At 32.4% G+C, this 26,182-nt stretch overlaps 1 protein-coding gene across 5 annotated transcripts in view; it reads left to right on the forward strand.

Annotated features, from left to right (window-relative positions):
- Positions 1-953: 953 nt before the first annotated feature.
- The window catches only part of LOC107852992 (DNA mismatch repair protein MLH1), a 39,514-nt gene continuing 14,285 nt past the window's right edge, over positions 954-26,182 (forward strand). For 2 of the 5 annotated variants that reach the window (XR_007055837.1, XR_007055838.1), the window contains exons 1-2: positions 1,034-1,320; positions 1,465-1,595. Coding sequence is in view for 1 of the 5 variants with exons in the window: in XM_016698023.2 (XP_016553509.1) it covers positions 1,503-1,595 (93 nt within the window). In the remaining 4 variants the exon portion in view is untranslated. Of the gene's footprint in view, positions 1,596-26,182 lie in introns of all 5 variants that reach the window. The other 3 variants (XM_016698023.2, XR_001669629.2, XR_007055836.1) reach the window with 3 other exon arrangements.

Raw genomic sequence — 26,182 nt, forward strand, 5'->3', positions numbered from 1 at the left:
AAGCAAGTCAAGCTATGGTGTCATCAAGTTGGCCATCCAAGGGGTCGAGAGTTAAATTCTCTACGTGAAACTTGATATATCACGCATGTGACTCTACCCTTAAACTTAATATCTCTATTTCATGAAAGTACATGATTATTTACATTATTAAAAGTAAGGGTTTTGGAATTTTCTTTGTTCCTCTATGGCCCTATTAGTAAACTACTGGTCGTAGTAATATTAATATTCATGCACAAATTTTTTATCAACACCAAGTATAGACAAAGAAGAAAACCAATTGATTCATGGTATTTCTTCTCGATAGTTGTATTGTTTAGGTATTTCATTTTTTGCTTCTTGATTTTGGTTTGTGCTGACGTCTAATGAGTAGCATGGAGACTGTGTTTTTGGACAATATTTGGTTTAAGTTGATGAACAAAATTTTTAATCTTAAAAAATAGTCCAATTTATAATTAGAATTTAGCCTAGACCCAAAACCGAAAAATCATAATTATATTACCGATACCTAAGAAAACCGAATTAACATAAACTGAATCAAACCGAACTAATTTGGTTCCATTTTTGGTACGCATAACTTCAACACTAAACATAAAAAAAAAACCAGAAAAAACCAAAATCGAACCAAAATACTAAACGCCCACCTCTAGTTAATGTAACATAATTCTTGTTAGCTTTGAGGGGTAAAAGTGAGCCAACACCCTGACATTAAGGGTAATTTTGAGCTTAAAATAAAAAAAAAGGGTAAAATTGATCAAATTTCAATGATTGAGGGGTACTTTTGACCCTTTTGCCTTTAGTAAATTCAATGATAATTTCATTGAGAGAAAAAAAAAATATGAATTAAAAACATAAAATTAGAAAGTGGGTGGGTTTCAAAAATGGGTCAACATTAATTTTTATTATAAAGATTATATGTGACCAATCATAATAAGGCACATGACTTTTTGAAGTTGAAAAAATATTAACCAGAAAAATAGGTTAGGGGTATTTTTAGACAATAGGTGATGAGAGTATTTGTTTCTTTTTAACTGAAACCTGAGATTGGCCTATTTAATAGAACAAAAACTTTATCTTTGTACAATCAGGCCCAAAAATTGACAGATCCATTAATGAAAAACTTGATATGTATAAGAAACAAAACAAAAATCAAATCATATTCCTCAAATTAGAAAAGTTCAAGAATCTAAGTCTTTTTTCTATCTATCGCTAAAAATCTGGGATGATGTTCTTATATTTTCATCTTGATTCTAGCTCCATGGGTGAAGCTTGATTCCAGTTGACCTGTGATGCTTATTTATACTCTGATTTACTCCAAGCTAAGTTAAAACCTTTACTGTGCATTATCTTATTCTTTTTCCTCAAATCGATGTCATGTACTTTCTATAAAGTTGGTACCATTATTAGATCTGATAAATTGGAATTCAAGAACCCTAATTTCATAGTTCATCTATTTCCTTGATGTAGATGCCCGGTTTTAAAAAGAAGGTGTGAAAACCCCATTCATGTTACCCCTGTGCGAATGTTTGCATCCAATGCCACCACAAGCTCTCACCAGGTGTAGATGCCCATATACGTTAAAATTATTTCACACAAAGGTAATTTCCTTTGGATTTTTTTTCCTCTTATGTATTTCACCACCAGCTTAGTTTGGCTTCTTATTAGTAGATATGTGATTAGTTTGGTTGAATATTTCTACTGTTGTATGTTGGTCCATGCTTTTCCAATTTGATTATGATTCTTCCTCTTGTTGGCACCTTCTCTAGATTATTAAATTAATAGCCACCTGTAAAATCAAAAGCTAGATAGTGAAAAATCCAACAAAAGTGTTACCTTCCCTAAGGGAATGTACTACTCTTGTTGATGTGAGTGTTATAAACTCCTTGATGAACTGTACTTCCATTGAAACACTCCAAGGTGTCTCCAAATAATATAAAACATACTCCAAGATTTAGTTTCAATCACTAACTGTTGCAGTCTATTAATGTTATAGTACATCAGATATTTCTTGATAGTATTGGCCTCCGAAATCAACACTGTATTATCTGGAATCCTCAATCACAAAAAATTTTCCACCAGCATCCCTTATACAAAAATCACTTGAATTGGGGCTAGGGTTGTCCTTCTAGGCCCCATTAGTGTTTGTTTTTAACCAATTCTCAAGAGTGGACACCATCTTACCACCCTAGTCACATAGGTCACTCTGTATCCATTTAAAGCATCCATAATGTTAGGACAATTTCCTGTAACCTCCATTTGAACCTTAATTTAATAAATTTTTCAATTCTATTATTTACTTCCCACAAGATCTATTTATAGTGATATGAAACTCTATGAATTGTCTTATTTCTTCTCTTTCATATAAACCATGAAATAGACTATGAATCGTTTGATAAACAACTTTGACCATTGAGTTTCCATCTTTTGTAATCCACATTATTATAGTTTGATTTAAATTCAACTTCTGATCAATGATACCAGTTGAAGTACAGTAGTGCTGCCAAACCTTCTCTACGATCTCTCCTTTAAGGAGTAGATGATCAATTATTTCCCTCAGTGGAATAGTATAGCAAACCCAATCTTGAGATATATTATGATGCCACTAATTCATAAAAACTAAAATAGGATCCTCCTAAACCAGATCTTCATCTAAGAAAAGATATCTTGAAAGGATTTCTTTACACCAGATAACCGTCTATCTTTTATTTCATCAGTTCTTTGTCTTGGTATCTTCCAAGCACTCTTGATAGTGAATTTTCCATTGTTGATTTTTATATACCATGGTTTATCAGCCTTATTCTCAGTCTTCACACAATTCATATTAGTTTTTACATGATCAACCATATTTTGAGGAACAGTTTCGTCCAATTTTTCAAAATCCCATTCCTCCTCATTGATAAAGCACCCTACATCCCACAAAGAGTGACAAGTCTTAACATATGAATGTTTTAAATACAAATGGCTAATATTTGACCCGTTATCATACAAAAATGTTGAAGTTCCACTCTTAGGTTTCCACCAGAAGAATTTTTTTAATTTCAACCTATTTTTGAATATTTCTTTCCACACTTGATAGCCTCTTTCATTCAACCAATGTTGGAATTTGCTATTTGTAGTATTTATTTCACAAAAAATTAGTCCACAATTTTCGTTGTTTCCTAAACCTCCACTATAACCTTGAATACATTACCTGAGAAATATTTTATAGAGACCTTATTTCTTAGGTAAACATACTTTTAACAAAGCAGGCCAATGGTTGCTTCATACATCTTCTTTGTTGTTCAAAAAAGAACTTTGCAAGTATCCTATGAAGCTCCTTAATGACACATTTTGGAGGAATAATTATAGATAGAACATACATAGGAACACTCTACAGAACACTTGTCAACACTACCTCTTTCCCTCCATATGATAACATTTTGCCCTTCCATGCTTTTAGTTTACCCCTAACTTTATCAAGAAAATCTATAGAGTCCTCTTTGTTTTTCTTTGTATGAGAGATGGGGCACCCTAGGTATTTAATAGGAAAAGCACCTTCGGACATCCCTCTGATATGTTCCACCTGACGTACCACTTTATTTCCAATGTTTTGTTTCATATAGGAAAAAAATTATTCTTATTCACCTTTTTTCCTTGACTTTGCTCATAAACCTGCAATACCTGCACTATCATCTTAAGGGAGTAATCATTAGAGAAAGCAAATATAATAGTATCATCTGTATATGACAAGTGATTGAGATTAGAACTACACTTTGGCATCCCATATCCAACATAAGATGGGTCATCAAATAGATGGATGAATGCCCTAGTCAAAACCTCGACAGACAAGATAAACCAAGTTGGGGATAGTGGATCCCCCTGCTTCACTCCTTTAGTTGAATGAAAGAAACCAATATCCTAGCCATTTAAAAAAAATGAGTAGTAGTTATTTGAAATCAATCTCCATCACATCCACCATTTTTGTTAGAGAACCCTATTTTTCTTAAAGCTTTTATCACAAAATACTTAAAAAACAACACAAGATAATAAATAACATTGAAAATCTAGAATTAGATATACATTATAGTACAGTTAGGATAAATTATTATACAGAAATTTGTAACTCTGCAATTACTACAGGATAAAATAATAAACCAAATAAATTAATGAATATATCTTACTAAAAGAATAAATCATTAAAAGATATTGAAACAAAATTTAAGAAATATTCACGCACAAAGAAAAATAGATTCACTAGATACCTAATAAATCTATTTTATACGTCAGATATCCGCACCCCCCTACAAATGGTATCAGAGCCCAGTAATTTAAAAAATACAGAAGTGAGATATATGTTAAGTGAGATATGTGAGATATGTCTATTAGAGTTATCATCAGAATTTACCTATAAATTATTAAATTAATTATGAGAAGACCATTTAAAAATAGAGAAGCTTTTAGAACAATTAAAGAATCTTTAATTAGTAATTATTCAGAATATTTAAGTCTAAATAAAACAAAAGAAAATCCACAAAGATTAGCCTACCTAATTACCTTAATATCTAGTATTGAAGCGAAATTAATAATCCATTTAAAATCTAGAAGAATGAGACACATACCACCTAATTATGATAAAATTAGATTTAGATACCTACCAAGATATTATAAATAAGGTTTAAATGAATAAAGTGCAGAAATACAAAGAATTAAAACAAATTATTTCTGAAAAACGTAAAGAATTAAAAATAAGAATAGAAAGACTACATTATAATATATTTGTCGGAGTTAGTAAAAACTCAATAGATACACAAAAAGATGAAATATCAAAATTAGAATCACAAATAGATAGTTTAGAATATATATATCAACATGAACTATTCACAATAAAATGAACAAAGAAGAATTTATAATACATGAAAAAATATATGAAAACCACGAAGGATTAAAAATAAAAATAGTATTTTCTAATCTAGGAAGAAGATATAAGAAAATAGGTGAACATTTATATCTAATGTTAGAAAAAGAAGAATTAAAATTAGAAGATAAATTAACAGCAATGGTAAGAATAGAAAGAGAAAATGAAGAAATAGATAGGAAAAAGGAAATAGAAAAAATAAAACAACAAACTACGGAAGAAATACGAAAAATAGAAGAGACTAAAAATAGTAGGATTGCTGAATTAGAAAAAGAACTACAAATGTTAAAAGATCTGTATGAACAAAAACAAAAAGAAAAAGAAGAAAAAGATAGAGAACAAAAATTACTGAATGAGATAAATCAATTTAAGGAAAAATTGGAAATAAAAAACAAAGAATTAGAAATAAATAATATAGAAGTTGAAGAGACAGATAATTATGATTCAGAAGATAGTGAAACATATATAGAAATATTAACAAATACAAAAAATTTAGAAATCAATGAAAAACAAAAAGAAATTAATGAGGAAAACTTAGAAAGTACCCAACAACAACAACAAACCCAGTGTATTCCCACTTAGTGGGGTCTGGGGGGTAAGATGTACGCAGTCCATACCTCTACCTCTGATAAAAAAGAAGATGAAAATATAATACCTAAAACAGCAGAAATAAGAAAACCTATATATTATAAGAGTAAGTTTAAAAAATATAATGAATATGACAAATGGACACCAAAACAAATAGTTAATAAAAATTATAACTTTTTAGACCTAGACTGTGTAATAGATACAGAAAAAACAATACAATTATGGATAGGATATATGACAAAACAATTATTAGATAATAATATAAACATAACAGATGCACCGGAATATATAGAAAGAACACTAATAGGATCAGTAAAACTATGGTTTTCAAATTTAACTGAAAATAGCAAGAAAGTATTAAGAACTAATAAACCTATAGAAGGAACATCATCGACAACAACTAAACTAACACCTATAGAACTATTAAAAAAATATGAAACAGCTATAAAAGATGAATTTGGTAGTACGACAACAATCGAAGAAGAACAAGATGAAGAAAAAGATACAAATAGGAATTTAATGTTAAAATTAACAATATGTAATATGTGTTATATAGATGAATATACTTGCGCATTTAAAGAATATTATTATAAAGGAGCATATAGTATAGAAGAAAGTAAAGAGATAAGAAAATTATATTTTAATAAATTACCTGAGCCATTTAGTTCAAAAATAATAAAAAGTTGGGAAGAAGCAAAAATAGTAGATACGTTAGGAGCAAGAATAAAATTTTTACAACAATGGTATAGAAACTTATGTGAAAAATATAGAGAAGAATTAAAAATTGGAAAAAACATTAATAAGAAATTTAGCATGTTGCAAAAATAAACAATTTGGATGTGAAGAAAGATATTATAAGAAAAGAAAAAGACATAAGAAATATAAGAAATATAAAAAATCAAAATATAAATATAAGAAACCGAGAAAAAGATATTATGTAAAAAATTATAAATACAAAAGACCATATAGAAAGAAGAAATCTATAAAAGAATGTACTTGTTATAATTGTGGAAAGATAGGCCATTTAGCTAGAGATTGTAAATTACCTAAAAATCCGAAAAATAAACAAATATCAGAAATAAAAATAGATAATACAGAATATATGCAGATAGATTATATAGATTATGAATTAGAAAGTGAGGATAGTATATATGAAATTTCAGAAAACAAAACAGATAATGAAATAGATAGTGAAATAGGTGAATCAAATGACTGAAGAAGATATAAAAATAATAACAAAGGAAGAATATTTAAATGATGAAGGAACGGAACAAAAAATAATATTTGACAGTAACATATTTGATGAAATAAAAGGAAAAGAATTAGATTTAAGTGTAGAAAAAATATTTAAAATACCAATAATAAAAAATATGTTTACTAGGAAAAAGGACGAATATTATGTAGTATGCCAAAAAGAACATGTAATAGACTGCAGATATGCAAAAGGCAAAGCTAGTATACCATTAGTAACAAAAAGAATAATTAATAAAGAGATAAATGATATAAAAAGTAAAGGATATCCAATAAAATATGTACACCTAGGAGGTACAGAGATATTAATAAAAGCATGTTTTAGAGAAAGAATAGATACACCAATAGAATTATATTTAGCAGATGATAGAATTATAAAACCTATAGAAAAAAAGCATAATAACTGCCGTAAAAGGAAATCTAATATACCAAAAATTTAAATTTATAATAAGTGCAAATTATTCAGTAGCGGTAACAGATAAAAATATAGATAAATCACTCGTATTATATTGAAAAATATTAGGAATAGAATTAACCCCAGGAAGTAAAATATTTACAGCAAGATGCAAAAATCTATATGTATTAACAACAAAACATAAAATAACAGGAAAAAATAAGATTAACAAAATACGAATAGAAAGCCCATTCGAACAAATTGTAAAAACAATAGATTATAATGATTATAGCTATAGAGACATAGATATAGAAGAAAATTTAGAAATAGTAAATGATAGAATAAGTACAACGAAAAGAATAGCTGATGAAAAACCAGAATCATCAAGCTCATCAAAAAGAACAAGTTATGAAACAAATTCAATAAGTAATTTAAACCAATATTACATAACAGGAAAAATAAATGAAAAAGAATATCTAATACTTTTGAATACGGGACAAGAAGAAAATTATATAGCAAAATATCTAGTAAAAAATGAAGAAATAAAAACTGATAATGATATGTGCTCAGATCTACCAAGAAGTTTAATAAATAGTAAAAATATAGCAGAAAAAGAAATAATAATATGAGTTAGAAAAATAAAAATAGAATTCGAAGTAAAGGAAGAAATGCAAAAAACAGATATAATATTAGGAATAAAATGGTTAGAACAAGTAAAACCATATAATATAGAACATACACAATTAACCTTAACATATAACAAAGAGAAGTTATTCTTAAGAAGAGCCTTAACATAAAATGAAAATACATGTTTTAATGAAAATAGTAGTAGAAGGATATTATAGTAGATATTATACGTCTATGATAGATACAGGAGCAGAAGCTAATTTATGTAGATATAATTGCTTACCAGAAAGTAAATGGGATAAATTAAAAACACCAATAATAGTTAAAGGATTTAATAATGAAGGAAGCTTAATTACTTATAAAGCTAGGAATGTAAAAATACAAGTATGGGATAAGATATTAACAATAGAAGAAATTTATAATTATGAACTAACATCAAAAGATATACTTCTAGGAATGCCATTCTTAGATAAATTATACCCACATATAATAACTAGAACAGACTGGTGGTTTACAACACCATGTAAACAGAAAGTAAGAGCAAAAAGAGTTAATAATAAAATAAGAAAGCAAACTGATTGGATAAAAGGAAGTGAAAAAATTACACAAAAGTTAGAAAATATAAAAAATACTGAAGATACAATAGAACTAGTAGTATTTTCGATAAATAAAACAGAAATAACTATATTTTCAATAAATAAAATAGAAATAATTAAGAAAAAATTAGAACAATTATAGAGTGAAGATCCATTAAAAGGATGGGAAAAACATAAAACTATTATAAAAATTGAATGAATAAATAAAAATAGCATAATAACACAAAAACCATTAACATATAATTTTGACGATTTAAAAGAATTTAAAATGCATATAGATGAATTATTAGAAAAACAATATATACAAAAAAGTAATAGTAAACATAATAGTCCAGCATTTATAGTAAATAAACATAGTGAACAAAAAAGAGGAAAAAGTAGGATGATTATTGACTACAGAAATTTAAATGTAAAAACTATAATATATAATTATCCAATACCAAATAAGATATTAAAAATAAGGCAAATACAAGGATATAATTATTTTAGCAAATTCGATTGTAAATCAGGATTTTATCATCTAAAGTTAGAAGAAGAATCTAAAGAATTAACCGCATTTACGGTACCACAAGGGTTTTATGAATGGAACGTATTACCATTTGGATATAAAAATGCATCAGGTAGATATCAACATTTTATGGATAGTTATTTCAAACAATTATCTAATTGTATAGTATACATAGATGATATATTATTATATACAAAAACTAAAGAAGAACATTTAAAATTATTAGAACAGTTTACAGATATAATAGAAAAATCGGGAACTATTCATTTTATTGTGAATAGTTCATGTTGATATATATATTCTAAACTATCTATTTGTGATTCTAATTTTGATATTTCATCTTTTTGTGTATCTATTGAGTTTTTACTAACTCCGGCAAATATATTATAATGTAGTCTTTCTATTCTTATTTTTAATTCTTTACGTTTTTCAGAAATAATTTGTTTTAATTCTTTGTATTTCTGCACTTTATTCATTTAAGCCTTATTTATAATATCTTGGTAGGTATCTAAATCTAATTTTATTATAATTAGGTGGTATGTGTCTCATTCTTCTAGATTTTAAATGGATTATTAATTTCGCTTCAATACTCGATATTAAGGTAATTAGTTAGGCTAATCTTTGTGGATTTTCTTTTGTTTTATTTAGACTTAAATATTCTGAATAATTACTAATTAAAGATTCTTTAATTTTTCTAAAAAAGCTTCTCTATTTTTAAATGGTCTTCTCATAATTAATTTAATAATTTATAGGTAAATTCTGATGATAACTCTAATAGATATATCTAGAACTACATTTACATTATTAGGATTACTATATTACCAATATCAATAATAAATTCTTGTGTTAACAACACATTTTCAATGATGCTTCTTTCTTTTAAAAATTCTGATTGGCTATGAGAGATCAGTCTGGGCAGAATCTTATCTAGCCTACTGTTGACACCTAATTTTTGCCCTCCCTGACTAAGTTTAGTTTTGAGTTTCTTTGATTTTAAATAAAATTTAAATATTTTTATTATGCAGATAAAAATTTCTAAAATATTTATTTGGGTCAATTTTGTCAACTAAATGACTATTTTACGTTTTTGTGTTCATATATATGAATTGTTTTGTCTAATCAGCTTTCAATCAAAATTCATATTGAAAATTAATTCAAATAGGACAAATCTTGATTTAAAAATAATTTGTTAAAAACAATTTATTTGAAAAATATTTATTTGATTTTATTAAGCCAAGAAGCTCAAAATTAGATCGATTGATAATTTTTATCAAATTGTGATTCAATATTGTTACACCCCCTTTTCACTCCAAAAAGATTCGGATTTTAAGTTTGAAAGGTTTTTATTATTAAAGTGACAAAATGAAGATTGAAAATTTGTTTCGAAAAAGGATTATTTTTTACATTTCAAAACTCAGAGTCGCCACTTGGCATAATCCGGTGTGCCAAGTCACCTTTGAAATATTCTTTTCAAAACAATTTTGACTCTTTTAAACTGATCCACGAATAGAGATTCCGGCTAAGGAATTCTATTGACCGAGGGGAAGGTGTTAGGTACCCTTCGATCTCGTGGTTCGACCACGGTCTCTTGGTAGAGCGTATCGACTAATTTGACACTACGAGTGTATAAACCACACAAAGCACATAAAATGATCGATCAAGCAAACAAACAAAACAATCTAAAATTTAGTGTCTAGTCCACTTATACAGTCCTGAAAAATGAAAAATGCGAGAATGTAAACCTACTCTATTCTAAACTAATCGTAAGCTATTCTTAAACTAAACTCCACCCGATATTCTAGGCATTGACCATGCGCCGTGTTCAAGTACATGATACTTCTCGGGGCATTCCCCAAATAAATCAATACAAGTACCTCGGGGCATTCCCCAGCCAAATAGTACAATAGATCCAAGTGCGGCAAAACCAAAACCATCCAACATACATATTTCAAACATTCCATCAATCCAAAAGTTCTAAACTTGCTTCCCCGAGCCTACTATTTGCCTACCCGAGATCGATCTATCATGGCATTATCACATTCAATGACATCAATGAATCAAAAATAACTAACCTTTGCTTTTTATCAATCTTCAATTCTCACCCCCAAACAATCAATTTCAACAATGGAACATTTAATTATTCATATCTAAGTTCATTCACTTATCAATTCAACTTTTCAAAAACTGAAACCAACACCAAATACATACGCATAATAAATATTCGAACATGTCAAGCACACGAATCATTCACACCCATGAAAGCAATTAAATTCAAGATAACAACAATTAAAATTCAAGATGAGAATAGAGGATGAGATGGAGAAATGGACCTCGACTATATTTCAATCCCAAGTTGTTCGATGCCGCCAGCGAAATACCCGGAACAAACCTCAATGAAAAACAACAACTTCGGTAATACCTTCTGTTGTTTCTCGCGAAAACCAAACCAGAAATGACAAACTCATACCCAATTTCACCCGTTTTCGTCGAATTTCACCGAAATCAGATCGCAAACTGTCAATTTCAATCGATTAGGGATCGATTTTACTAGTTTCGGTCGGTTGAATTGAGTTTTTCGATGGGAAACCAGTCACCGTTAAGATCAAACCATGGGAATTTTCAACTCTCCGTCGACCTCTCTTTACTTATCTCTCTCTTGTTTCTGGTGTGGATTGTTGTTGGTTTCTTGTGTATAAGTGAGTGTGTGTTTCTCCGGTGTCCCATTTTCCAATGTGAATCGATGAAGGTGGTTGTATGTGCTACTGTGTGCGGGTATGTGAATATGGTGGTGCGTGTGTATATGTATTCTGCTGTTTTAGAAGGAAAGAAAAATGGAAATTGTGTCTGGTGTGTGTACCGTGTTTTCCATAGAAAAGAAAAAAATGGAGCCCCCCTCTATATCCTCTCCTGTGTGTATATGTATTCTCTTTCTTTGTAAAGAAAAAATGTGAGGGGGTCACATGGATGGGGTAGTAGGGGTAGGGTAAAGGGTAGGTTGGGTAGGGTGAGTTGGTTAGGATAAGATTTGTTAGGAATTTTGTTAAGGGTTCTATTTTTTTGTATTTTTGTGGGATTATCACACGGGGTAGGGTACATAATATGGGGTAAAAACGGATAACTTGGGTTTTCGGAAGGGACAAAATTAGGTGTCTACATCATGCCCCCTTTGAATATAAACACAAAGTGTTTTCATACAAAGAAGTAGACAGCGAGACCAAATTTTGACCCGACCATTATTCAAGGAAAGAAACAGAAGGAAGAAGAGCAACCGAGTCTTAACTTAGGATATCCTACCTACCCAAGTTATGAAGGAATCAATTGACACGTATCTCAAAGGATTGGAAGAAGATGAACTATACTGAGTTGGAGAGTCGAGTGAGGTCCCGTCAAGGTTCCGATCTGCGGCTCTGTTATTACATCAGAAATAAAAATTACAAGTTAAAACATAAATGAAATTACAAAATCCTATCTATGCAGCTTTTTTTTTTACTTGAGTTTCATCACCCTATTCTTCAGGCGGGCTAATGCCTTGCTATTTTTCAATTTATTGACTTTCAAGTTCTACTCCTTGTTCTTCCGGCGGGTTCCTGACTTGCTATTTTTCAATCTGTTGACTTTCAATTTCTTCGTCTTGTTGCTTGACTTTCAACTTTTCACCTTGTTGCTTGATTTTCAACTTCTTCACCATGTTGCTTGACTTTTCATTTATTTGCCCTGTTCTTCAGGCAGGCTCCTGAAATCACATCAAAACTAGAAAGAAAATTATCCCAAATAAAAATTATTGTAAAGAGAAATCTCGTTTTCCAGAAAAGAAAAGTTCCAAAAACAGAAATTAAATTTTAGCCCCAGTTTATTATCAGAAGACTTTTGGGAAATTCACATCATACATACTTGTATGTTGCAATGATGAATCAAGACTCTGACCAAGAAATACATCTCTTGAGAGTAAAATTGAATGACCAAGACTAGGAAGTGCGTCTCTTAAGAATTAAAATGAGGAATTCTGACTAGAAAGTGCGTCTTCTAGAGATATAAATTTAAGTTAAAAAAATTGTGCCACCTGACAAATGAAAACTAGCAAGGAAGTGCGTCTCCTAAGAGTTGAGTGCAATGACTCGACTAGAAAGTGCATTTTCTAGAAATCAAGTGGCCTGACTCGACTAGGAGGTACATCTACTAGGAATCAAGGGGACTGACTCAACTAGGAAGTACATCTACTAGGAATCAAGGGGACTGATTCAACTAGAAAGTACATCTACTAGGAATTAAGGGGACTGACTCAACTAAGAGGTACATCTACTAGGAATCAAGAATTAAGTTAGGAAGTGCATTACCTAAAAAGAAAAATTTGAATTACCCAATCAAGGAAGTGCGTCTCCTTACCAATGTCGCTTGAATTATCAAAACAAAGAAGTGCATCTCCTTACAAATGTCGCTTGAATTACCCAAACAAGAAAATGTCTCCTTACCAATGTCGCTTGAATTACCAAAATAAGGAAGTGTGTCTCTTTATCAATACTGCTTGAATTAACAAAACAAGGAAGTGTGTCTCCTTACATTTGTATCTTGAATTACCCAAACAAGGAAGTGCGTCTCCTTACAAATGTCTCATGAATTAACCAAACAAGGAAGTGCGTCTCCTTACAAATGTTGCTTGAATTACCAAAATAAGGAAGTGTGTCTCCTTACAAATTTTGCTTGATTTACCAAAACACGAAAGTACATCACCTTACCAAGGCCACTTGAATTACCAAAACAAGGAAGTGTGTCTCCTTACAAATACCGCTTGAATTACCAAACAAGGAAGTGCATTTTCTTACAAATGTTGCTTGAATGACCAAAACAAGGAAGTGCGTCTCCAAACAAATGTCTCTTGAATTACCCAAACAAGAAAGTGTGTCTCCTTACAAATGTCACATGAATTACCCAAACAAGGAAGTGTGTCTCCTTACAAATGTAGATCTGAGAAATTACGGCCTTTGATGTTTAGGCTTTGAAATCCTTGATTTGAAGGTAACATGTGTTCCTATTTCATACAAAGAAAACTTGTGAGTTTAAAAACATGGTGTTCACGACAATCGCTCTTGCCCCCGTCACAGTGAACCTTGCTTCCAACCATTAGCATATGTCATTAACTTGCTGCATCATTGATCCAAACTCAGATTATTAACTGTGACTCTGAAACAAACACAGGATCTCTGCTTTGCCATGCTTCTCAAATAAACCCTTTGAACCTTGGTATTTTCATGAGTTCCCTGACTTGTCTGTTAACAAAAATTTTGTATGCCTTATTTCGGCTCACAATCATGTATTTTTCATGTGCTGGCTCTTTTGTCTTGCTTTGTGCAATTGAAGAAGCTGGTAGCCAATTTTGAAATCTTTTCTCACTTGTTTTGACATGGACTTGACTCGAAGACAAGAGAAAAATGACAGTGATAAGAAAGAAAAGACAATGAATGTCCCCCTTTAAAACAAAAAAATGAAAAATTCATCTAAAATGACAGTCAACTCTAATGAATATGCCATGTATTTTTGATTAAGCAGTTTGATCTTTTCATCCAAAATTTCTACCAATTGTTGTTAAGTTAATGGTCTTGAAACTGAGTTCTCTCAGGTTAATTGCATTTTGACCTCATTCGGCTAGTGGCACCTTGAAGGGTATTCGCCAACAAACCTCTCTCATTTTCTTTTCCTCAGCTCACCATTGCCTTATGGTGTCTGTAAGGATTTTTCACTAATGAGACTCTCTTATCTTAATTTCTCTCGACTCACAGTCGTCTTACGGTGCCCGTGAGGTTTTTCACCGATAAGACTCATTTTTATCTCTCTCAACTTACCATCATCTTACGATGTCCGTAAAAGTTTTCACCAATAAGACACTCATTTTATTTCTTGCCAAGTAGTTTCCAAATGCATCATCATATCCCTTGCATGCTTAGACTTAACATCCTCAAAGATTGATCTAAAGGTTTTTCTTTGGTTGTAACTTGACTTTTGGATAGGGTTAGAAAAAAAGATCGCATGGGGCCCAAACGACACTTGAAGTAGGGTAGGACTTACAACTTTTAGAATCAACTCAAACAATGAGGATTAAATCATGCCCCAATTTCTTTTAACTGGGAAATTCTAATATATTTATTTGGTTAGACCGAACGATCCAAAGGAAAATCTCCTGGCTCAGCACTAGTCAACTTGTGGGGTGTCACATACCCTGCCCAGAGTAGGGTAGCCTACGTATCTCACCCACGAAAGACGAGAATCAGGTCACACGTAGTTCTGGCAGCTTGTTCTTTTGCTTGAATCTGACTTCTTTTTTTTCTCTTTTATTGACTCTTTTTCTCTTTGAAACTTTCTAACTCTATTTTTCTTAACACTCCTTTATTTACTTTCTTTTTTATCATATTTTCTTCCTTTTCTTCTCCTCTTTTTTCTGAAATTTTTCTGACTCTATTTTTTCACTCGACACTTTTTCTTGAACTTTGTTGACTCTATCTTGATTCCAAAAGAGGGGTATGAAAGAAAATAACACTAAGTCTCAAACGGGGTAAACAAAGATGACACAATGTTTGGATAGCAAAATGAAATCCCTTCATCATATCAATCCTTGAGAATGCAAGTATATAACATGCAATTGGAAAATGGGAGATAAAGATCATGTGTGACATTTTAACAACACTAATTTAAACTGAACATGTGCGTCACTTCTTCTTCTATACTTGTCCAGTATACAACTCCACCTTTGTTATGCATCTCTCACATCGAATGATTCATGTTTTTGTGGAGATGATTTCTTTTGTTCCTCTTGATATAGGATCACGCAGCCACTATTCGACCTAATTGAGACATGTCTTTCAGTTGATGGACGAGTTATTCTTGTGATTCCTAAAATAATTGCCTTAATTTTCAGAAAAGGCTTCAACTTGTCACCAAATGTTTCGGCACTCTATCTATTTTCTCAGATGTTTCTTCCAACCTTAGCCCTCTGATTCAATGTTTTATGGTTAAATTGGATTTTATGATCAGTCTAAAAATTCCGCAAGCATGTCATATCACTAGAGTCAACATAAAATGTACTGTATAAAGAAAACAAACAAACAACACATAGTTAAAACATAAAGGGAAAAGGACACTTTATTTAGTTGAAAATAATGATATAAGGGTTTGAACACAAATGACCAAAGGAAAAAATAAGATAGATCTCGAACTACAACCCTGAAATACTTCGAAAAATTAAAAAGAAAACAAAACAAACTACCAGACCTCTTCCTAGTAGGGAGAGGGATGACTTCTCAATTACTCAGCCTGACAACTTAGCCACTGGTTCGCATATCAACATGACTGGAGCTTCCCTTACTATCAATGTTCTGCACCATAATTGATCCATCTTGAATCATTTTTTCAATTTCTCTTTTCAAATCTCGATAATCTTCAATACTGTGACCCTAAACATCAGAATGATATGCACATTGTGCATTAGGATCAAAATTTCTTAAACATTGATCAAGAGTGTGCCCAAAGAGAGGAGTGATCATGCCCTACTGTCTCAATCTCTGGAACAAACTGGCATAGGATTCCCCAGTTGGAGTGAAATTATCCTTTTCCTTCCTCCTCTTTGCAAACTCTGGCCTCGGATGAAACTTGGATTTAGAGGTTTCTTGGTAAATTTGTGGGGTCGAGGATGATGTTGAGGGACAGGTGCATGCCATTGTGGATAAGAAGATGGATGGGTACACAATTGTGCATTGTTCAAAGGACCTAGAGGAAGTGGAATGAAACTCCTTGGATTTTGAAAAGAGGAACCTTACTGCAGATGAGTAAGTGGATTTGATATGTAAACTCGGGATTGAGGTCGACAATATTGTTGAGTTGGACCTCTCAAACTCTACTTTTAGCCCTGGCACGGCAATAGGTGCGTTTTCCTTCTTATTTCCTTCAATTTCCCTTGATCGATTGCAATATCGTCCGAAATGTTTCACAGGATCATTCTGTCCACCAAGCTCCTCAAATTTTGATGTCTCAAAGCTTGGAAGAAGGTTGACACTTGAAAACATACCCCAATTTTTATATGAAACATCTTCATATCCCACAAGTCCCAAGGAACTTTTCATATCATTTTCTATACTCTTAACTTTCCCAACCATTTTCTCTGGCTATTCTAGCATGCTAGGCTTCTTAGTAAGAAATTTTGGCAGTTCACTTTAACTTAATTGTAGGATCAAGAGTATAACAATGAACATCAAGAGTATTGAACGTGGATTCACTAGTGGACTGGGGAAACACAATCATTGGATTGATAGCCAAAGTGGAAGCCTTAGTAGAAGGTTGAGCAACAAAAGCACAGGCGGTATGTGGTGCTGTGAATGTGGTAGACTTATACTGAGGAGCTAAAGAAAGAGTGGTGGTAGTATTGAGGTGCATTTGACGTGGAATGGATTCTGAGCATGCTATGGTGCATCAACAATAGTAGAAAACTGACTTTGCAATTTTGGTGGAAGGCTCAAGGTATTTACAAGTTTGTACTTAAACTCCTTGTTGCATGATTAGTGACTAGGTGTGTGATATTTTCTTTCTTGTAAGGAGGTATGCAAATAAGTTGAGGTGGGTAATTTTTTCATCTTTCGCACAATGAGATATATGGAAGTGTGATATGGTTGAGGTCAAAAAGTGAGTCATCTCTAGAGTGTCTAGTAGTTGTAGCATGGTTGCTCCTCAAGGTCTATTGCATCCTTTATCCATTTTAAGTTAAGAGGAGACGTCATAATCCTTTTGCCTACGTGTGAAAAGTTTTTTATGGTAGTAATCAATTTGGATTCATCATGATCATTTGGAACTAAAATTTGGGCATACATGGGAAGTTGTCTCATAGTAAAGGCAAGATTTTAAGTTGGGGGTGTTGATGAGTGGTGATTTTACCACTCATTCACACTAACTATTTACACGCGCTACCATATTTTGTAGAATTAAATGAGATATAATTGTGATTTAATGCACTAATATCCACATTGTACGGGTACATAGTTAAAAAGATGAAAAGATATGGATTGGAGTTAAAAGGAATCAAATGAAAGAAAAAAAAGTGAACCTGAAGACCTAGAGCAGTTTGTCCTCAGTTACCGTAATAGCAGTGAGTTATGATGGTCAAGAAAATGCAATCGTGGAACATACCTGCAGTCGCATTGTCCACGATAGCGGACAACCTCACGCGATCACAGCCAAGTGGGAGTATGATCCAAGGTAGTTTTGTAATTTCTCTTAGAAAAATCCCAAACCTTATATATGCAAAACCCTTTCTTCTTTGGGTATTGCTTACCTCATAGACATTTTTTGAATTTGAAGCAAAAACCCTAATCAGGCAAGGTTGTAACTAATTTTGAAGAGCTAAATTCTTAGTGTTTTGTGAAGAATGAATACTTTGGATAATCCTTATGGTATATCTCTCTTTACCTTCTTTATGAGTATCTATGTAATTTAATCTTGGGATTATGTTGAACTAAATGTAATTGTGTATAGGTGTTGTGGTGTTTTCATGGTGTTTAGTTGTTGAGTGCGGAATCCACCATTGTTTGGGTTTATTAGTTAGAATTTGTGGGTGAAAACCCCAAATCTCCAAATGGGTTTGATAGGTGAAAACCCCAAACTCTAGAAACCCTTCATCATCCTTGAAAGAAGGATGAAAGTGAATATATGGTAACCCATAACATCCTTGAAAGAGGTTTATAGGGTGACAAGGCAATAGTGGACAATTGAGCCTATGGTTTACTACCTTTTGAAATCATAGAAATAAGTGTAATTAGAGGGTAAATCATATCACGAGCATCATCATATAAATAGGGATTCTTGATTGAGGTTTTGGGAGATTACGAATTGCACACTTGTTAGGTGCTCGAAAGAGACAACAGGTGAAATCCTTGTGGTTTTGTTGAAAGACTAACCCTAAAGACCTTCGACCTAGCCTATCCTTTACTCAACTACTAAGTTTCATGTTAGACTCTCAACAACCCATGCACTACTTTCCTTTAGGTAGACATAATCCCAAGATTTTCTCAAATGTTGATTTTAAATCAAAGTGCTAAATTAGTGTGTTGGAAACCAAATATTATTGCAAACAAAGTTCAAACCAATCCCCCCACTTTATTATACATATCGTGTTTGTTAGCATTCTGGGTAAACTATTAGTAATTAGTACACCCATAGGATTTGAAATTTATAATTTGCTCACTGTGGATTCGACCCCAACACGAGTTGTGTTATTGAAAATGACCGCCTCACCCCTCAAGAAGGGAGTGATTTGAGCATTATCATATATATTTTATGAATTGGTTCAATCTATGGAGAAGGTAATAGGATCTTACAAATGTAATAAGGATTTTACCTTATATGTTAAAAACCCTCATTTAATCCCCAAACTTCAATAATCAAGACCAAGTCATTCTACCCTATATCAATCTTAACATTCACCTCCACATGGAATATATAACATGTATCATCTTACAAAGAAGAGTAGACAGAATCCTACCTTGAAGTCGAACCGTAAATCCTTTAATCATTCATAAATGTCCATCTTTACCTCACGATCCCAAAATGTTGTCACTCTATCAAAATTGTAATCTACTCATCAATATGAGCATAACGATACCTATATTTCATCCCTGGTCCCATGTGGATATTGTGCACCTCAACTTATGGCATTAGCTTAAGTTAAGGGTGGCTAGTGTGAAAAGTTTAATGAATAAGTGGGATCAAGTGGACAAAATTATATAATAAGGAGATGTACAAAAATATTTATAAAAAAGGGCCTTTGGAAGCCTTTGGACACTAAGAGGGAAGCACAGAGAAGAAATTAAAGTTAATAAGTAGCAACTATGGCAAGGAGGGTTGAGTCAATATTCTAAAAAGATATCTTTCCTTCATCAGAGCCCTCATTATAAGCCTAATTTAGTCCTGTGATCCTTGCTAACCAACTATAGCATTTAATAGAATGTTAAGGAAAATCCTATAGCTTTGTGTATACTCTGTTTGAAATTTATTGTGAGAGTGAGAGATTTGAATAAAATTCTTTGAATTAAATCGATCAATGTGAGAAGGACTTCTTTTGAGGTCAGAGCATGTAAACTGTACTTATGGTTATTGATTCTCGAATGTGGTGTTTTATGTGTATACATGTAACTTAGCTAGAGTGTGATGCCAAGCATGGATCCCTATGAGTTAGGATTATAGAACTTGTTTACATGTTAAAGTGTTAGTCCTTGCTAACTCCAACAGCTACTCATTCTTTCATGATCTGGACGCATATAAGATATAATGTTAAGTTGTTTGAGGACTAGCAATCGTCTTAAGTTGAGGGTATCGATGTACCAGCTTCTGACAGTACGCCTCATCTTCTACGAGGGATAATTATTTATTTTTTAGCGATTGTTAATGTTATTTGATATGTTTTGTGCTTATTCTTAAGAATTGAATGAAATAGCATGAAATCTTAGAAATTCAAGTTACAACAGCTTGCGACATATACACTTGCTAATCGCCGACACCTTGATGGATTGCCAAAATAGTCATTTCCATAAGTCAAAAATTGGATCAAACTGGTACATAGTGATGGACTGATTAATAGGTTATCGAGACTCGACGGGTAATCGTCCAAGCTATCCAAACCAACCAAAACCAAGGAAAAATTATGTCATATTTGACGAGAAGGTTGACGTCCACTATACCAGTAACGGACCATTTCCACAGTGTAGGAACTCCAATGGGAAAATCATCTGTGGGAACTCCAATGGGAAAATCATCTCTAGATAGTCAATAATAGCTTATCTGACGAACCATTGCGCTTCTGGCGGACCGTTTGGCAAACCGTCAACTATGATGTGGCATCTCCATTTTGAATTTTCAAAACCCAACTTTGCTAGAGCCTATAAATACCCAGCTTAGGGTTAGAATAGGCCTCTTTTGACTATTGTGAAAATTGTAACATAAGTTTGGTTGAGAAATAAGTTTAGAGCTAAAGAAAACATTCCTTAATGTTTGAATTTGGATTGGGAATTCTGATTTCTTTCCATTATAAGTTAAACTTGTAATTTCATAAAATTAATCTTCTCATTTATCTTTTAATCATCTGTGGCTAAAGCTCTATAACTAGGGTTATAGGAGCCTTGGTGAAATATCAATTCTATGTTTTGGACTGCTAAGTTTATATTGTCATTGTGATTATATCACACTCTTTATTTTAATGACTTATCATGGTTGCAAACTTGAGAGTGTACCCTAAAACATAAATTGCTTAAGCAAAGAAGTTATTATTGGGAAAAGAGAATAGTTATAAGTTATTGGAGTTCTTACCCTCTAATTTATAGATTGATGCCTTAACCGAATTAATCTCTTGGAGAATTTGTTGCAATATATTGTTATCACTTTAAGTTGGAAGAAATTAAAGTGAATCTATCTTTGATGATTGGGAAATACTTGGATGCAAAATTTATGTTCTCTATAAACACAAGTGTTAACATGAGCTCATACAACTAATAGGCCTAAAAGAATCGCGACACCTTGGTGAATGTAACCCTAGTTTACCATCTCTCAAATGTTGACATATTATAAACAAGACATTGGTCATTACCAAACTGAAATTACTCAATTAATATTTAAACCATAACCCCCTACTCAAAGAAAACTTGTGATTAAAAGTCTATTAATCTATATACAACTTAATTAGCACCTTATTCCATGTGGGATTCGACCCCAACCTTTGTTGGATTATATATTTAACAATGAACGCTTATACTCTTCTCGGGGAGTTGGAATTTGGGCATATCAATTAGCCAAAGATGTCATACAATTGTACTCTAGGGATATTCTAGTAGTTCAGATTCAATGGAGACACCACACAGTAAAAAAGGATACTTGGGAGTTCGAGAGTGAGATGCGGGCCCAGTATCCTCACCTATTCGAGTATTCAAGTACCTCCTAACCCTTTTACTTTTGTGGACAAAAGTCCTTCTAGTAATGGATATTGTTATGACACTCTAGGTCATTTTTTTGTATTTCCATACATTTTTTCCATTTAGAGCTTTTCTGTAGCTGCCCCAAGTCACTTGTGGCTTTCTAGAACTGACAGTTTAGTTATCTGATAGTTCATTCAATTTGTAGAGCCAATTTTATATTTTGAAGTCTTCACTAGTAAGGATTGGCTATTGGGTGTAAACTTTAGTTTAATGACCTTGTATTGTAACTTTGATATTTCTAGCAGCTCTAGAACATCGATTTTAGGTTAGGGGACCTTTGGTTTGGGTCCCAAGGCCTCCAAACACATTTTGGGCTATTAGTCAAAAGTTGATAAAATTGCCCATGGTTATGGGGCCCATATTTCATCAAAACAACCCCAAATAGAAACTTCGATAGTGCCATTGAGTCCAAAATATCAAATTTGATAAGGTGGCATAGTTAGTTTGCATTCATGGGATTTTTGATGAATCCCAAGGGGTCAGTGGAAACATGGAATTTCTCAAAGTTTCAGCTGATGCAACTCAACTAGTGCATCCACATAGCAGACCTTTGGTCGCTTTAGCGTCCATCCGGTTACTTAGCAGCCAGCCAGTCGTTTTAGCGATCAAGGCCCCAGCCTGGTCATTTAAGTAAAAGCGTATCCGCTAAAGCGGATGCTGCTTAAGCAATAGCCTATTCTGCTTTAGCGGAAGGCCGAGTACAATTAGGTACCGCTTTATTAATACTATGTTGCTTTAGCGGTGACAGCTTAAGCAGTCAAGTGGATGCTTAAGCGGCACCTGAAGGGCATTAAATTTCACTTTTTACTATATTTTCTCTCATTTCTTTACAAGTCTCAAGAGCTAAAAATCCTAGAGAATGTGGGAAATTAGGAGACCAATTATGGGAAATTGGGAGACCAATAATTGGGACAAAAAGGGGTGTTTGTGAGCTCGAATTAGTCATTTCCTCGTCAAAATCCTTGTAATTTTTTGTTTAATTCATGGTTTAATTCTTCAATTTATCCCAAATTCCTAGATTCTTATTGGGTTTATTTTAGTATCTTTTGAGCTCGAAATTCACCCATTCTTGAGGTAAATGATCCCTGAACATAAAGGGACGTGTTGATGGTTTCAAAAATGTGATTCCACAAATGAGCCCCACACAGGATTTTGACTTGATTTTATACCCAAAGCATAAAATTCAATATGGGTACTGCTGTTCTCATATTTATGCATAGATTACTATTCTAATAGTGTGATATCGTGTGATAGCTTCTCGGAAGGGGAAATTATCGATTTAGCAAACTTTATTGGCTTTCTTTGGTATCCAAGTAGGCTAGGCTTACCTTTCTCTTAAATTCGGCCTAATTATAGTACTAATATGATATTTGCTAGTTTTGGATTGGGAATTAGGTTTTGGAGGTATATTTAGTGTGTTTGGACTAGTTAGCCGATTAAGGGACCATAATTAGGCGTAATTGACTTAACCACTTTTTTTAGGTAGAATTGCTATCTTAGGATGCAATGAGGCTTATTTAGTATCTTGTAGTAAAATTTGATACCTTAGCTTAGCTCGGTATAGGACTTGACTTAGAACGGATTATCAGTGTTAGAAATGGGCCTCTCTGATCCATCCTAGGCCAAGATTGTTATTAGTTCTTTATAGACTCAATAGGCCTAGAGCATTATTTTAACTATATTCTTGAGCCCGAGAAGGTTTTAGACGTATGATGGTTCATTCTAGAATTGTGTTTGGGAGATGATAAGATCGGTTTAAGTTTATCAATGTACAATATTAAGACTAATTTGATTTTGACATTATTGATGATATTACTTCTGATTCAAGTCGGATATTTATGATATTAGTTACAGTTCAAGTCCAACACATGAGATACTAATTTTGATTCAATTTTGCATCAAGAGGTTATTTATGATGGTTATGTAATCAATTTGAGTCTGGCGTTTATGGTATAGAAGGACCCATGGGTACAGTTTTGAGATACAGATAGTTTGTGTAATTAATTTATTACTTCTTTTTGTTTTCATCCACCAGGCTTATGGGGGTGTATTGGATTGTTTACTTTTGTTGTGTCTTATGGATTTATGAGGGCATACTTATGTTGAGGTAGCTATGTTTTGCTTATTATTATTACTCTAGTTGTTTACTTTTAGTAATTAGAGCAATATTTTAGGTTTACCCTTTTCCCTTGACTTTGCTTATTTATCTCGCATTTTGTTATATGTATATTATTAATTAGCTCAACTGGTCGATGATGCCTACTAAGTACCCGTGGCTTTGGTATTCATACTACACTTTTGTACCTTTTTGGTGAAAATCTGAGTACTAGCTACCGTCGTTGATGCTATGATTATGCTAGTCAGAGTACAAAAACAGGTTGAGCTCTCGGAGCCGGAGTTAACCTTTTGTTCATCTTTTGTTTTTGGATAGTCTTTCTATTTTCAAAACTTTTTTATATTGACTTTGATAGTACTCGTATTATTTTGGATTAGAGGCTCTTGAACTAACCTTAATAGGTCATGGTATGATATTACTCCTCTTTTATTTCTCTTTAGTCTTGTTATTATTCTTATGATTTATCGCATGTAATTCATTTACTGGTAGATTTCCAGTATGTATGCCATTTTCCACCAATTAGCCCATTACTTATAGTTTTGGGATATGGTTGGGCTTACCTACTGGTGGGGTAAAGTAGGTGTCATCATGACTCGAGAAATTGGGTCGTCACACATAATTTGGATTGTGGGAACCATATTGAATTAACAAAGTAGGTTAAAGTACTTAGTGACTCTTGAATGATGTTCATGCATGTATTGACTTGGTGATTCTTGAATGTTGTTCATGAATGTATTGTTCTTCTCTCTGTATTAATTTCTTTTTAATGGTTGAAAATGTTAGAACTCACCTTAATTCTTACTTTATTGACTAAAAGGTAATGAACATGAAATGTAATAAATAACAGAGATTTGAAGCTACCAACCTTCATCCAATAGCTTGAGCCTTAACTAAGGAAAGCTAATATGAGATTAAGGGTAAGGGTCCATAACCAAACACTCATTAACCTAACCAGTGCCTGATTGATACTCATCTAATAGGCACCAAAAGTTGTTTAGGTGAACCTAACTTACCAATTTTGCATGAATATCACCTATATTAATCACTAGTATGCTACGTTTATTGAGATATGAAGTCATAGGAAACACAGTCCTAGTCCATTCTCACCCTAATGGATTTAAAACAACATTCTTGATATTTTACGACTTGTTCACTTAAGTTTTGCAAACTATTATTTGTTACTTCAAACACCTTTTTTGGAAATAATCAACTAATAGCTTAAATAACAAATTGATCAGATTTCTAGTCATATTAGTTGTTAGATTGACTCAACCTAGTTGGGTTCTATATTTGATTCAATGACCATTTTATACTTAATTGTGAGGTGTAATTTTGGCAACATCAATACTCCTATCAAAACTATAAATATATGATCATGTCTTATCAAGTAAAGTAAACGAGATTATGTTGTGAGTCTTTGCTTAAATTTCTATTCTAAATTATACTATTAAGAAACTATGCTCATGCTTAGTAACAAGACTCTAGATTTGAAGCATCAATCAAATTGTGTCCTCTTATAACTATACTTATTGAATATAGACATGAGAATTCAACGAAAGTCATAATGAAACTTTTAAATTCATAAGTTTAAATTCTTGTAAAGCAATCCCAAACGCAGACTAAGAATCACTAATAAGTAAAATCACTACTTTTCATGAGTATTATAAAATCTTATTTAGAAAACATTCATGAAAATCAATAGAATAAGTCATGAATTTGAAGTGGAGAAAAATAGAGAAGATGTGGGGTTCTGGAAAAAGCTTAAGTGAAAGAATTTGCAAGTTGGTTTGTGCCTTTGACCCTCTCAATTCTACCCTTCTTAATTGATGCATATTTTGTTGTTTATCATGATTTTTCTTTTTGTTCCTTAAGCTTTAGACATAAGAAGTTGGCAATATCAATATATAAAAGTGTCTTGATTATTTTGTAAAGCGAAAGGGATCAAAAATATCCCTAAATCTAAATCATTAAAAATGGATCAATTATACTCTTCGCTTGATTTTGAGCTCAAAAATATCCTTATTGTCAGTGTATTGACTCACTTTTATTGACATGACCCGACCTCGAGCCTTTTCATAATGGGAATAACAAGTCCAACTAGGACCGTGGACTACCCCTTGTTACCCACCCAACCACCTATATCCAACCTTAGATAGGCTAAATTTCAAACATATAACAAGATGGTGTTGTTGTTCTCATTAAAACTCTGGGAT

The sequence above is a fragment of the Capsicum annuum genome, chromosome 5 (genome assembly GCF_002878395.1).
Source record: "Capsicum annuum cultivar UCD-10X-F1 chromosome 5, UCD10Xv1.1, whole genome shotgun sequence".
Lineage (NCBI taxonomy): Eukaryota > Viridiplantae > Streptophyta > Magnoliopsida > Solanales > Solanaceae > Capsicum > Capsicum annuum.